This window comes from Tursiops truncatus, chromosome 6 (genome assembly GCF_011762595.2).
Source record: "Tursiops truncatus isolate mTurTru1 chromosome 6, mTurTru1.mat.Y, whole genome shotgun sequence".
NCBI lineage: Eukaryota > Metazoa > Chordata > Mammalia > Artiodactyla > Delphinidae > Tursiops > Tursiops truncatus.
The window spans coordinates 70,724,854-70,741,054 of record NC_047039.1 but is presented as its reverse complement, the minus strand read 5'-3'; the positions used below and the strand labels follow the sequence as shown (position 1 = coordinate 70,741,054).

At 36.3% G+C, this 16,201-nt stretch overlaps 1 protein-coding gene across 13 annotated transcripts in view; it reads left to right on the top strand.

Annotated features, from left to right (window-relative positions):
• TRPM6 (transient receptor potential cation channel subfamily M member 6) overlaps positions 1-16,201 on the top strand; it is a 192,318-nt gene that overhangs the window by 57,805 nt on the left and 118,312 nt on the right. For all 13 annotated transcript variants that reach the window (XR_012332562.1, XR_012332552.1, XR_012332553.1 and 10 more), the window contains exons 12-18: positions 1,862-1,996; positions 3,073-3,126; positions 4,958-5,098; positions 7,365-7,499; positions 9,293-9,573; positions 10,936-11,164; positions 15,182-15,334. Coding sequence is in view for 1 of the 13 variants with exons in the window: in XM_073806224.1 (XP_073662325.1) it covers positions 1,862-1,996; positions 3,073-3,126; positions 4,958-5,098; positions 7,365-7,499; positions 9,293-9,573; positions 10,936-11,164; positions 15,182-15,334 (1,128 nt within the window). In the remaining 12 variants the exon portion in view is untranslated. The remainder of the gene's footprint in view (positions 1-1,861; positions 1,997-3,072; positions 3,127-4,957; positions 5,099-7,364; positions 7,500-9,292; positions 9,574-10,935; positions 11,165-15,181; positions 15,335-16,201) is intronic.

The following is a 16,201-nucleotide window of genomic DNA, read 5'->3' as shown; positions in this document are numbered from 1 at the left end:
CTGGGCACTTGCTTTCAACTTGGCAATCATGTATTTCCTTGCTGGGGAGTTTCCTCCCCTGCTTTCTCTGCTCTCATTCAGGAATTCTATCATTTAAATGTTAGACCTGTGGACTGCTCCTCTAATCTTATCTTTCCCTCTTATCTTCTGTATCTTTTCTTTGGTAGATTTCCTCAAGTTTAATTTTTCACACCTTGTATGTAGCTTTTTGTTTCTGGTAGCATATTATTAATTCCTGAGAGCAAATTTGTTGTCTTTTTATTTTTTTAATTTTTATTTATTTTCCTTTTGTGGACATATGTTTTTATTTCTCTACAAGTGAATTGCTGGGTCATAGGGAAGGTGTACATGTGCTTTTTTTGTTTTTAATAGATCTTTATTGGAGTATAATTGCTTCTCAATACTGTGTTAGTTTCTGTTGCACAACAAAGCGAACCAGCCATAGGCATATACATGCCCCCATATCCCCTCCCTCTTGAGCCTCCCTCCCACCCTCCCTATCCCACCCCTCTAGGTTATTGCAGAGCTCCGAGCCTATCTCCCTGTGCTGCGCTGCTGCTTCCCACCAGCCAACTATTTTACATTCGGTAGTGTATATATGTCGATGCTACTCTCACTTCGCCCCAGCTTCGCCCTCCCACCCCGTGTCCTCAAGTCCATTTTCTATGTCTACCTCTTTATTCCTGCTCTGCAACTAGGTTCATCAGTACCATCGTTTGTTTTTAAATTCCATATACATGCGTTAGTATAAGGTATTTGTTTTTCTCTTTCTGACTTACTTCACTCTGTATGACAGACCCTAGGTCTTAGCATCCTGAATATAATATCTTCTTTTGTTTTTCTGAAGCTACTAATGATAGTTCTTTTGAAGTTTTCTTCTTCCTGTATTGTCTGATTCCTCCTGGTTGACGTTTTTTGGTCTGTTTGTCCTGGACTCTTTGTTTAAATGTGGAGGAAAGAAAGCTCATTAGAAATTCTGAGGCTGTAGATTTGGGCTCCACAGTAGGGTGATCTGGCTGCCCCCATTTGTTGGGGAACCTGAAGTGTTAGCATATTCATATATTTTCTCTTGTATTCATCACAATATCAGAAAGAAATCCTCCAATCTCCTGCTTACAAGGTAAAGCCTTGTTCCTATTGTTACAGAAATCAATAGGGGAAGATGAGTGGGAAGGTCCCAGTGTTAGCAATTTATGCTGCCAGAATTCTGTGGCATAGATTTTGTTTGGTTCTTGACTTTTTTTCCAATTTCTAGGGACTTCCATTTTTTGGCTTTCTGGGAACTGCTAAGTCAATTACCATTTGACCATCTGCTTTTCAACTTCTAAAACGTTTCACTCTTGACCTCCTTGTTCTTGTGGATTCATTTCTTTAAAATAAAACACAAAAAGACAAAAAACCCCTTTACTATAATTTTAGTGGGGTTTTAGGTAGGAGTAAAAGTAGATGAGTGTGTTTAATTTGCCGTTATACCCAGAAGTCGGATATAGTTTAAATGGGAACATGCCAAGTTACCAAAAAACAAAAAAGAAAAAGGAAAAGAAGCAGAAGGAAAAGAAGGAAGGGAAAAAAACCTTGGATTTTTATTAGAATTGCATTAAATTCAAACATTAATTTGGGAAGCACTGAGAGCTTTACCACAGTCAATTTTCTCATCCAAGAACACATTTATTCAAGAGGTCTTTTATGCCTTCAGTTTACCTTTTGTTATTTCTTCACTTAGGTCCTGAACATTTCTTAGTAAGAATGTATTTTATGATTATTTTGTCTGTATAGTTTTGAGTTCAAATACATGTAATTCTTTAGTTATTTCTACTTTCTTAATTTCTCTGTATCTCTTATTTATTTCTGCCCTCTGAAGCCTGGCTCGCTAGAACAAGCAATGTTAGATGCTTTGGTGATGGATCGAGTGGATTTCGTGAAGCTCTTAATAGAATATGGCATGAACCTCCATCGCTTTCTTACCATCTCCCGACTGGAAGAGCTCTATAATACAGTGAGTACTGGAACATTTCATTAGTCACCTCCTTAAGATTTATTTATTAATTAGCTTAACACTTAGCTTAAACTATATCTTGAATGTTCAAGTCTCCTTCAATGTTCATGTACAAAGATAGCTTATAGAGAGACAGACTTTTCAAGCAAAGAAGAAACTTTCTTACCAAATCCATTGTATCCTATAGTCATTTCTGTGTTTCCCATTTTAATTAATTATACAGAACAGAAGCATAAACTAATTTAAGAAAATAGGATAGTAAGACCATAATTAAAGCCAAAGATGTGAATAAGAACAAATTGCTTTTATTGAGTAATGAGAAGCATTTCAACCTAAGGACACTTAAAATTTTGTTCCTGCAATTTTCCTACGTAAACCTTTTATTGAAATGAGACTGGCTTACTCCTTGTAAAGACACCAGTTGCTTAAGCCAAGCACCCTTCTTGAGATGTCCTTCCTTGCCTTTGAATCTTACCCTTTCTTTAAAGCCCTGTTCAAGTCCTATCTTCTTGATTATTCCAATTCACATATTATAGTGCCCCTATAATACAGATTATTTGCCACTCTTTTGAACATACCTATCTTCATATTGTTGGTTATTTTTAGTGTAAGTCCCACTCTCTTATATTAGATTGTAAAAATTCTATGAAGAAAGTAATTTTATTCTTCATTGAATCCCTCAGTAGCTTGAATGAACGTAGTAAGTGTTCAATAAATATTTGTTGGTAGAATATAATTGTGTGATGAAATTTGTAATTGTGTGATTTATATATAATAAAGGATAGTTACACATTAGTTAAAATTTATTTCTGCCTCTTGCCACACAAAGTTAATTAAGGCCTTACTTCCTAGATACATACATCTTGCATTGAAAAATATTTTAATCTAATCACATCTTCTCTTGGGAAATACCTTCCTTAGAATTAATTTGGCTTAAGCTTCATTACTAAAGATGTTGAAGAAAGTTTTCAGTATTCTGGATAATTTATGAATTCTGAAATAAAGGTTTTTTATTTCTCCCTAGCACATGGTAATTAAAAGGTAATTAAAATTCTTCCTTTTGTTCTTCATTACAGAAACAAGGACCAACCAATATGCTCTTGCATCATCTTGTCCGAGATGTAAAACAGGTAACCTAATTATGAAGGTGTACAAATTTCTTCTGGTATTGTCTTAGCTTTTTGGTGAAGTGTTACCAGATTTTGCTTTGTAAAATGTAGACTTGGATTTTCTAGCGAATCACCTACCTTCTTTACCTGTGACTCTGAACAATTTCATAACCAAACCACACTCATATTTTTTCTTGTAATTTGTGTTTTAAAAGATTTGACCCACCAAGTAAGTGGCATTAGCTAATAATTATTTTCTCTTATAAAACGTGAATTGGAGACATAGAAACTTCCAAGCAGAATTTCAGCTTAACATGATACAACAATATTGCCAATGATGATAATAATACCTGCTGAAAATAGAGAAACTTCCTGGTTCTGTTATCTTTATTGAAGGACTGGTATGTGATTCCCTTGTTTCTGTTCTTGTTTTGTCTGTTAGTGATAACTCTGGGGCTCTCACTTCCTTGGTGAGTCTAAGCATTGTTCTAGGGAACCAGGATGGATCCCACTGGTCTATACCTTTGCTAATATTTTGCTCATGGTATTCTCATTGAACTTTGAGTTAAGTCAGACTTAAAATCATCTCTGATCCCCCATTAATTACCAGAACTTTCCAGCTTTAACAGACTTTTTTTTTGCCTTAATTCTGAAGTCTAGTATCTTGATGGAGAGAGTGTGGGCTTTCTGATTATGTTGACTTGGTGGGAGTAAAAGGTGGAGGAAGACATTTAGTTGGCAGATTAGCAGTAAGCAAAAGTGTCCATGGCGATGTAAATTTACTTTGCATTGATTTATGTTGGGTCAAAATGATGTTCCTTAGATTATCTCCTTAAACTCTGATTCTGTCATGGTAAACTGAAGAAAAGGGAGAGAAATAGTTAGATATGTGTTTAACTAGCAGCAAAATGAGAGCATGATTTGTGTTCCTTGGAAAAAGTGAATTATGAATGTGAAAGAGAGAAATTAAATTATTTGCATTTATTTATATCTGTAACCGTATTTGTTGTTCAAAGCTTTGGGAACATTGTTCACAATCTGTTCATTTCAAAGATCTTGTTCAGCACTCTGTGCCTTTAAAAGTGTGCTATGAATGACAGTTCAGAAGTAACACTTATGAAGAGGCACTGTGGTGGCCTTTAAGGGGTCAGAACAGTTTTCATTTGGCCCAAGGCCCATGTGCTTGGAAACCTGCTACTCAGGCCCCTAGCAGCCATGACGCTGGTCTTGGCACAGCCTCGTGTTTTGAAATCTCATTTTGCTCTGCCGCTTCATGTTCCTTATTTCTATTTGTTCTGCTTCCTTTCCTATTCTTGTTTTGTGTATGATTTGGTCAACACGGTGCAAAGTGTTACAGCCATTTCAATAGAGAAGCTTAAGATTTAACTTAGTGTTACTTTTGGACCCTCCAGCATATCCTCCAGTGATTATACTTTTGTTGTAGTGGTTCTGTCATTTCCAGCTAAAAACAATCTTTTGTACTCTCTTTAAATGTATTTTATTCTAAAGTGTGTATATGCATGAGAGAGAAAAAGAGAGGAAGTGAGCTCTTAAAAGCAGACATTCCATGTCTATGAAACTAAAAACATCTTAAGGCTAAGTATTTTTTCCCATTTGAACAACCAGGTTGTATCAGTAGCTGCCATATTAAGTGATCAGTTGTTTTTGTTCTTGTTTTAGTTATTAGTGATAACTCAGGGGCTCTTCCTTCATTTGTGAGTCTTAAGCATTGTTCTAGGGCTGAAGAGTGTGAGTCTCCCTCTTTGCAGTTTATTTGGTTATGTTCTAGTGACGTGGCAAAAGGGATAGAAAAAGAAAACTGACAGCTACGTGTTACATGTTTTTGTTTCAGCATGCCGTTCTCTCAGGCTACAGAATAACGCTGATTGACATTGGACTGGTGATAGAATACCTTATTGGTAGAGCATATCGCAGCAGCTATACCAGAAAAAATTTCAGAGCCCTCTACAGCAACCTCTACAGAAAACATAAGGTAGCATAATTGAAAAGTATCCTAGTAAAATTAAGGATTCCTAGGAGTTATACCTTTAGAAAAATGGCTCGGGAAGTTTAGATGGGAAGAGCTTCCAAAATGGACATGCTGTTTATCGACATTTATTGAATGTCTGCTGCATGTAAATTACTGTGCTAAGTGCTGGCATGCTGGCCTGGGATGGACATAAAGATCAGGAGTTTAGAAACTTTTACAGGAAACAGATTTATGAATAACTAGCCACAATACAAAACAGGATATAATATGTGCCGTATTGACACAGAAGTATGTGGTGAGAAGTATTAGAGGGAGAGATGACCGGTTCTTTCTTTATGTTTCTTTATCTTTTGAAAATACAGAAGTGGAAAGCTTAATAGGATTATATCTATAACTCATAATAGTACATAGCCTGGAGATGACAAACTTGGAACAAGTCTCTAGGGGTTATATTGGAAGATGCATGCAGAATGTACCATGTGAAAATACATATTATACGTATTTTATTTTCTATCATATTTTTGAAAGTCTAGGAATGTAAAATTAGAGTTGCTGGTTAGTTGATTAGCAGAGAAAACATTGCTTGTTTCTCAAAATTGCCAGTACAGATCAGTAAACTGAAGAGCCTAGTTCTTATTAGGGGATAATGAAAGTGTTAGAAAAGGTAGTTTGGGGCATTTTTGGCTGAGAGAAGAGCGGGAACAGTTAAGGGCACAGTGCTGTGAACACCAGGGTATGGTTTTGCAGTGACAAGGAGACCTTTGTCACTGGACAAGTGCCAGAAGGTTGTGAGGGATGACACTGGAAAGATACTTTGGGATAAGATCACATGAAGAGTCTAGAATATCAAGCTACTTTTGACCTTTGTTTTTAAAGAATGATGTGAAGTGAAAACCCAGCTTGGCTTTAAGGGATGAGAAAACAAAACAGAAAGAAACCCAACTCTCAAGGAGAAAATGTTCTTTATTGGCATTTCACAGGCATAGGGATACACTTGAGGTATCAATGCCTTCAAGAAAACAAAATATGCCTTGCTCTGAGGTTACCAGTGGCAGGTATAGGACTGACTGTGACCTTGGTGCAGCCCAGTGGGGAGCATGCTAGGCAGGTACGTCTAATGCCCTTTCTGGAAATGGGTAGGAAATTGCCCATTTCTCTAATTATTTTCTAGTGAAGGAGTACAGAGTTTATTGTGTTTCCTAGTAAATTAGATCGTAGCAGTTAACGAATACATGGTTTGGAGTCGGAGAGATCTGGGACTGAATCTTAGTTTTGTTCGTTAGTAGCTGTGTAATCTTGAGTAAGAAACTTAACCTCTCTGTGTGTCAGTTTCCTTATCTTTAAAATGGGAATAATAATATAATACCCCTTTCATAAATTTATCAAAAGGATTAAATAAAATAATACCTAGAATAGCCAGGAAAACCCATATTCCTGGTACATAGAGGGTATAGAGTAACTTAATACTAATAGTCATTATGATTATTACTAGTGATACTATTAATTCTATATCACAGTAATAATAATGATAATAATTTGAGTAGTTTCTTTAAAAAGTTGGACCCCGTTACTTCTACATCTAATTTATATCTGTAAAACACAAACTAAAAATAAATAAATAAAATAAAGTACAAATAAAATAAATAAATAAATATTAATAAATAAGTAAAATAAAGTTCAAAGTTCCTGATACGGTTTGTGTTGGGAATTTTATGTCAGTCCCTTTAAGAATGCTCTCGTTTGTTTTTGTTTTTCATTGATGAAAGCTTCATGCTGACAAGCAATTAATTATGTTGTTATTGGGCCTAGCCACTGGAATTCCAGTAGTGATAGAACACCTGGAGAAATTCTGTAACTTTCTAACTGAAGCTTAACCTTGGAGCTGTTTGTGAATGGGAACTTTTTCTTATCAGAACTGTGAATCTTTATTGCCTATTCTGAACTTGTTTCAGGTATAGAACATCGATTGATTCTAATGGAATTTCCACATAGAAAAGGAATGCAGATATATGATAGGGAGCAAAAGAACATGTTCTCTAAGATGTTAGGAAATAAGAGTGTGCTTAGTAAGAAGGGGATCATGAGAGGCTCTTGTTGGAGGAGTGATTAACTACTAATCTTGGATGAGAGACAGAACCATTGGATATTTGATAGGACACAATATTATATTTGTTTTTATTGTTGTCTAGAAATAAAATGTTAATTGTTACCACTATAATCATCTTTTTCCCTTTTTGTTTTATTTTAAAAATAAAATAACATATTCCAGCAAGTGACCACTTTTGCTCAAAGCCTTCCGCAGCCCCCTCTTCACCGAAGATGCCGCTCAGGAAATAGAAATGAATCTGCAGAAAGCACACTGCACTACCAGTTCATTAGAACTGCCCAACCTTACAAAGTCAAGGTACCAGTTACTTATTTTAGATTTGAAAAGAAAATTGTCCTTAAAGACTGAGACCTTTTCTTCATTTAAAGTTTGAGAATGGGGAATACAAATAGAGGGATCATTTACAAGCACTATAAACAGATGGTGCAAGTCAAAAGCATAATACAGGTGTTCTCTAACAATGATGAGCAAACGCCCAGGACAAGCAACTAAATGATTTGCTGGGGCTGACACCTCAGGCTGCCTTCCTTGTTCCTACCTCTACCATGTCCAGATGTTGACTCAGGAAGGCAGTCCATGGGATGGTACTAAAAAATAGAATTACTAGCCCAACAGTGCACCCTCCTCCTCCTTTCCCCAAGGCTAATTGGAGGTGACTGTTTCCTCCTCCTTTCTGTTCTCTGACACTGCCCTCTTGCATCTTCTTTTTTCCCTTTTGAAGCTTTCTGAAATATAATTTTGACCTAATGTTACAGTATGACAATGATAATGTATTTATGACTGTGTGTGTGCATGTGAGTGTGTGTGAGCAGTATTATGCCCCCCTCCCTTTACTACCTCAATCCCACTTTCCTCTGGGGGTGAATGCTTTTGTTAAGAGTTTCCATATAAATGGTTCCTATGTTGGCTGAAAGAGGTTTGCTTTTTATAGCTCTTAGAATGAAAAGATATTTCATAAAATTACTGTTGGTCATAAAACATGAACATAAATTCCCTTCATTTATAGAAATAGAGGAAGCTTGTTACTATTTTTGCTGTGATCTCCTTTAATTAAAAAGAATAAGCTGAGACAAAGTGAGAGAGTGGCATGGACTCATATATACTACCAAATGTAAAATAGATAGCTAGTGGGAAGCAGCCGCATAGCACAGGGAGATCAGCTCGATGCTTTGTGACCACCTAGAGGGGTGGGATAGGGAGGGTGGGAGGGAGACACAAGACGGAGGAGATATGGGGATGTATGTATATGTATAGCTGGTTCACTTTGTTATAAAGCAGAAACTAACACACCATTGTAAAGCAATTATACTCCAATAAAGATGTTAAAAAAAAAAAAAGAATGATTATTGAATCTTGTTATTTGCCAGGCATTAGTTTGGGCACTTGGTTGAATTTGAGATGCAGGTGTGTTGGAGAAGATATAATTATGACTGAGAAATGGTCCCACCCTCCCTCCCAAAGTAATAACCACAGTGCAGTACGATGAGCATCGAGAGAGAGATACATACAAAGTGATATAGAAGACAATGGGGGTTAGAGAATGGTTTTTGAGATGATCTGTAAAAGGTGGTTTTACCAGGTAGAGAATAGTATTTCATTATTACCTATTACCATCACTAGGGGAATATAGTCAGAATAAAGGAAAGCAAAATTAAAATCAATCTATTTGTATGAATGTTGGCAACACTAGTTGCCATTTTTCTAAGAGGAAGATAATGAATCTATTTGTAAGGTAAGGTTAGAGTTCTTTTTTTTAATAGTTATCGTTTATCTCATGTTATTTCAGCCCATTTCCTTGAGAAATTGAAAATTGTTGTATAATTAGTGGCTCTGTTCCAAAGGTATAGTGTTTTAAGTTGTGTTAAGTGAACTTAAGGTATCTCAGCCTAGGGACCCTGGAATTATTAGATGCAACAAGAAATGGATTAAAAAAGGCCAAAATTTTGGTTTCTGATTTATAAAGTTCTATTATTATCTCCATCTCTTTTCGGTGATTTAAAAATATTTTTAAGATACCCGATGTGTTTTGTCAGGTAGAACATCACGCATTTGAGTATTTGGACACCCATTCCTATTTTGTATTCTAACAGGAAAAGTCTGTAGCCCTTCATAAATCAAGGAAGAAGTCAAAAGAAGAACAAAATATATCAGATGACCCTGACTCTACTGGCTTTATTTATCCTTATAATGACCTGCTGGTTTGGGCTGTGCTAATGAAAAGGCAGAAGATGGCCATGTTCTTCTGGCAGCACGGAGAGGAGGCCACAGTCAAGGCAGTAATTGCTTGTATACTGTACCGAGCAATGGCCCGGGAAGCCAAGGAGAGCAACATGGTTGATGATGCCTCAGAAGAGCTGAAAAACTACTCAAAGTAGGAGTTCTCCCTTTACCTGATATTAACATCGACAGTTCTTAGAATGGTTAGACACGTTTATCTCCCTCAGCTTAGAACTTGTAAGATGAGTGGACTTGTAAGATGTGAACTTGTATGAAGTGAACTTGTAAGATGAGTGTGGTTTATGGACTCTCCCGTAAATAAGGGTCTTGAGGTATTTTAAGGACTAAAAGGAAGAGAGGTGGCCTTCAAGTCAGGAGACTTGGGTTCTAGACCTATTCCAGCTCTTTACTAATTGTCAAATCACTTGACCAGATTTCGGGACTTTAGTTTCTTCACTATAAAATGTTCAATGAAAGATTTTGGAAGTCCCTCCTAACTCTCAAACTCTTTGATACTAAGTTATATTAAAATTTGTTCTTTAAGTGCCGCTCAGGCAGGAAAACAAATAAATATATTATGTATTAAATTACCAGAGAGTGATGGTAGAAGATAGAAAAGTTAGAAATGTTTTGATTTTTTTGATTTACTAAAGCATTGTAGTAGTAGGGAAAGAAAGAAAGCTAGAGTTAATAGAAACTAATTTATCATTTTGATTTAAAAAATTCCAGAGAATGACAGTGTCTACTTTTTAGAGAAAACAACCTCCAAGAAGATCACCTGGGGGTGTCTCCAGGTCTAGTTTCTTACTTAAGTCATCTGTGTATTTTGTAAAATCTTTAAATTTATTTATTTATATATTTATTGGCTGTGTTGGGTGTTTGTTGCTGCGCGCGGGCTTTCTCTAGTTGCCAGTGAGTGGGGGCTACTCTTCGTTGTGGTGTGTGGGCTCTAGGTGCACAGGCTTCAGTAGTTGTCATGCAGGCTCAGTAGTTGTGGTGCACGGGCTTAGTTGCTCTGCGGCACGTGGGATCTTCCTGATCCAGGGTTCAAACCCGTTTGAGCCTGCATTGGCAGGCAGATTCTTAACCAATGCGCCACCAGGGAAGTCCCTAAAATCTTTAAAAAAAAAAAAAAAAAAAGGAGTGGCGAGGGGAGTTTCTACAGTTTTTCCTTAAATGCTAGTTCAGTTTTTGAACAATCTTTTCTGTCAAAAAATTCTTTATTAGGTACTATCAGGGAGCCCCACATCAAGCCATACACAGCTTGCTTTGTGGTGTGGATTCGCTTCTCCCCATGGATAGCTCAGGCACTCCTGGTGGAAACCCTCTAGTTCTGTTCTTTTAAGAAAGGCAGAACAATCCATTTCCTGCACGGCAATCCCTTTTAAACAGCTTCTGCATTTTACTGTTCCCTCTTTTGTCTTGGTCTTTTCTGAGTCTCATATCTAATCTTTTTTAATGTTTCTGGGGCTCTCACCTGCATTTATTTTTGCCACTCACCACTGTGTCATTGCAGACAGTTTGGCCGGCTTGCCCTAGATGTGTTGGAGAAGGCATTCAAACAGAATGAAAGAATGGCCATGAAACTGTTGACCTATGAACTCAAGAACTGGAGCAATTCTACCTGTTTAAAACTGGCTGTTTCTGGAGGGTTGAGGCCCTTTGTTTCACATACTTGTACCCAAATGCTACTGACAGATATGTGGATGGGGCGTCTGAAAATGAGGAAAAACTCTTGGTTAAAGGTATATTTACTTGCTTTATAGAGTTTAACGTTAGTTTAGTCTATACTGTTGAGGTCTATACTCTTGCGTTCATTTTTCCCTTGCCCCAGAAGATTACCTTCAGGAAAACCAGTTAATGTCTTTGATTCTCACAGATGAGCTGAGATCTTCACAGTGGAACCTCTGACAATTACTTTATCTCCCACTACCACAGTTTCTTTTAAAAAATGGGCACAATTGTGCCAGCTCCATCCATCACAAAGGCATACTCATGAGAAGCTGGTTAGAAGAAGTTAAAAGAATGTACAAACATAAACAAGATTTCATTATTAGTAAACACCATTGCCTCTGATAATTATAACAGAAGTAAATGAGACTTCTTAGTGAAAATTTTCTCAGCTTAAAAATACTAACTCATGATAAACTAAATAAAATTAGCAATTTCTGTTGTTCATCTAATGTGATGTTTCAGGAAATAAATGGCTATTTTATAAAGCTGCCCTCAAACACATTTGTTCACACCACTAACTATCTCCAAATTTTTCTATTCCATTATGGTTTAGCCTCATCTTTCATCTTGAATTATCAAGAGTAATTTAGTTAATTATTAAAGGCATTTAATTTTTGACATCAAACCTAAGCCTAAAAAGCTCTAGGTTATGGTCATGCTTAAGAAGTACATAGCTTATGAAACAGAAAAAATGGGGATGAAGCATGATCATTAAGAGCTACACAAGGTTATAATTTATATTTTAATTTTATTCTCCTTAGAGCTCTTAAAGGTATGATGTGTCCCAAATAGAATGACTGTTTTAAAAAACATTTTTTTGGTCGGCAAACTATAGAAAACACAAACAACTAAAAGATATGACATAAAATATATAAAAGAGCGTGTACATTTTAATTCCACTAATGATATTGTGGAAACGAGGAATGTCAACCAGAAATTATTTCACATAGATTCCTCTTTAACAAAATATTGGAGAAACAACAATTGTTTCTAGAAGAAGTTCTCCTTTGATCTGTTTCGATTTCAACCTTGGAAATGATGAAGCAGAGATGTAAATGAGTCCACCTCTAGCTGCACAAGTGCTGGCAATAACTCTTTTTAAATGTTCAGAGAGTGAGATGGGGGTATAGATAGCTGGGATTTTGAGAAATAATTTTCTCCATGGCTCTGTCCTGTACATACTTTAGTTGAATAGAAATCCTTGTTACTGAGAACTTAATAACTTTGTGCTCCTCGTATACTTTATTTTTATATCATCCGTGCCTGGATCCTAATTCCTCAGTGCTTGGCTTGTGAGTTTTGGGAACACTTTTGTAAATGTAAAATGTCCTGGTCAGACTAATTCCATGTGGATGAAGACTGGAGGAAGACCTTGTAGAGTTTTATGTGGAAGGGAAAACTCATTTAAGTGCTTCTGTAGAATAGACTCTGACCTATTCGTTGGAAATGGAATATTGATTTTATTGAATACTGTTTCACAAACCAATTGTTCTGCAACGGTCAAGGGCAAAAGAATGTGGAGCCTTTTCAGGAAGTGGGTTAGGAATTAATTAGTGTAATATTGTCATTGTGCTTGCTAACTATGGTGTTTCCAGACCTGGAAGATTGCATGTATTTTGGGTTCTACATCCGAAAAGAAAACAAGCACACCAACAAACCAATCCTATCAGACTGGGAAAAGTCCAGAGAACCTTCACAGGAAATCAAGCTTTAAAACAAAACAACAAATAGACATTTCTCCAAAGAAGATATACAGATTGCCAACAAACACATGAAAGAATGCTCAACATCATTAATCATTAGAGAAATGCAAATCAAAACTGCAATGAGATATCATCTCACACTGGTCAGAATGGCCATCGTCAAAAAATCTAGAAACAATAAATGCTGGAGAGGGTGTGGAGAAAAGGTAACACTCTTGCACTGCTGGTGGGAATGTAAATTGATACAGCCACTATGGAGAACAGTATGGAGGTTCCTTAAAAAACTACAAATAGAACTACCATACGACCCAGCAATCCCACTACTGGGCATATACCCTGAGAAAACCATAATTCAAAAAGAGTCATGTACCAAAATGTTCATGGCAGCTCTATTTACAATAGCCCGGAGATGGAAACAACCTAAGTGTCCATCATCGGATGAGTGGATAAAGAAGATGTGGCACAGATATACAATGGAATATTACTCAGCCATAAGAAGAAACTAAATTGAGTTATTTGTAGTGAGGTGGATGGACCTAGAGTCTGTCATACAGAGTGAAGTTAAGTCAGAAAGAGAAAAACAAATACTGTGTGCTAACACATATATATGGAATCTAAGAAAAAAAAAAAAAAAACGGTCATGAAGAACCTAGGGGTAAGACGGGAATAAAGACACAGACCTACTAGAGAATGGACTTGAGGATATGGGGAGGGGGAAGGGTAAGCTGTGACAAAGTGAGAGAGTGGCATGGACATGTATACACTACCAGACGTAAAATAGATAGCTAGTGGGAAGCAGCCGCATAGCACAGGGAGATCAGCTCGATGCTTTGTGACCACCTAGAGGGGTGGGATAGGGAGGTTGGGAGGGAGGGAGATGCAAGAGGGAAGAGATATGGGAACATATGTATATGTATAACTGATTCACTTTGTTATAAAGCAGAAACTGACACACCATTGTAAAGCAATTATACTCCAATAAAGGTGTTATAAAAAAAACAAAAAAAAAACAACAAAAGGTCATTTCAGCATAAAAAAAAATGAAGTCGACAAGGACATGACTTTAGTTTCTTTAATCATGAGTGGTATATAGTCTGGGTTAATCTTACCTTTATTCACTGAATCCCAGAATACTAGGCCTAATTTTAGCTCGAAAGAGATAATGTTCACCAAGATGATTGTCACAATATTTAGTAAATCTTCTAAACTCTTTCCCTGAAAGGCCAATACAGGTTGAAGATAAAAATTCTTTTGAATAGACTATAAATAAATTCATGAATGTTAGCAATAGAATGAAAAAATCATGGATGTCTAGATTTCTATCTTTGTTGGGTTTTACTGGCAGAGAAAATATATGTGTGATGGGAGATGCATCTAACAGAAGGTGACTTGGTATGTTTTTATATTGTTGATTTTATAATATGAATAAATTTTCATGTGTTTTATATGATAGTAACTACTTAGTGGCTTTAAAGAATTATTCAAGCAATATGCTCGTTGAAAAAGAAGACTTCTCACTGCCGTGCCTCTGGGTATTATAACATATAACAGTGTGGTAGATGTATTTTAAACTTTCAAATGCATATATGTATATGCATCGTATTTTTTAATTTTTTAAAATGGGATTACACGGTGCATATTATTTTATAACTTGCTCTTTTTAGACTTAACAATATAACTTTCATTATATTCAGAATTGCTTTTGTCCTTTCAATGATTTCATAGTACAGCTGTCTCTCAATATCCACAAGGGATTGGTTCCAGGACCCCTCAGGATACCAAAATCCGGGGATGCTCAAATCCCTTATATAAAACGGTGTAGTGTTTACATGTAACTTTTGCGTCTAGATTACTTATACTATCTAATACAATATAAATGCTATGTAAATAGGTGCCAATGTATGGGAAATTCAAGTTTCCTTTTTGGAACTTTCTGGAATTTTTGTTTTTTTTGATCCACACTTGGTTGCGTCTGTGGATGCGAAACCCACGGATGTGAAGGGCTGACTGTATTCCACTGTTAAGTTGTCCCACATCAGCTCTCCCTCTATAGATAGACATTCAGGTTGACACTAATTTTTTGCTATTACAAATAGCCAGGCAAAGAACATCCCTATCTACACATGCTTGGATTCATGAGTATTTCTGAGGGAGACACTTCTAGAATTGGAATTCTCGAGTCGGAAAGTATGTATACAATCAGGATATCCACTGAATTGGGGATGGAGCTGACATTTTATATACACCCAAATCTTAACTTTATTTGGATCATACTTGTGCCTTGTATAACCCCCACTACTTACTTTGTTTTCTTTTCTTTTAAAGATCATCATCAGTATTCTTTTCCCACCCACCATTTTGACATTGGAATTTAAAAGCAAAGCAGAGATGTCACATGTTCCCCAGTCCCAGGACTCCCAGTTTACGTGGTATAATGGTGACCAGAATGCCAGCGCTCCCAAAGAAAGTGCTTGTCTGGTTAGTGCAATATCATAATGAACTAGGTTTTCATAGCATGGACGGCACACAAACATACATGGACACAAAGCTTATTTATTTAACAAATTATTTAACAGTCTTAATCATATTATAGTAAGGTCAGGTATAGCGTGTATGATAGTTCTAATTAACCCCCATATGTTATTAAGCAAAATATCCTATTTCTGCCAAAATCAAAGACTTTATTATGTCTTGAAAGCTGCTTAACTTCTCATTTTCCTTTGTGACTAGTGGAATAAATAGACTTACTGTTTCTCTAAAGTTACAATAAGGGATGCCTCATATCCTTAAAAATCTTTATTTAAAAAGATGCTGGTTTAAAATGTGCATTGATCTTCACTCTTTCACGCCATAGTTTTTTCATTTGTTATATCCAATGAGTTTGAATAGATTTACTTGAGTTCCCAGATGTATACTCTTTCATGGGCAACTTGAGCTGCTTCTATTGCAGCTTCACTGGAGAGTCTCCAATATGCTGTCTGGGCATATATTTTTTGAATTTTATGATTCAACTTGGATCACTGCTGATACAGTTGTCATTTACTGTGAGATGTAGTAAACATCTTTTCTGGTACTTAATACTTCAGTGATGCATCTTTAGCTAGCGTCTTGTCTGATGTGCTTTTGTACTTATGAGGTATTTGTCATAATATTAAAAACATATTTGATAAATGTTAAATGAAAAATAATTATAATTAGTTTGTGTGGCTGGCATCTGCTGGGATTGGTTGAGCCTTTATTCTGATTGGTTAATGCCAGAACAGTTAACCGGATCAGTAGTTAAATATTTTTTACTATCATGCCTGTTTGGGTATATATGTGTTCCTCTCCTCTTCCTTCCCTCTC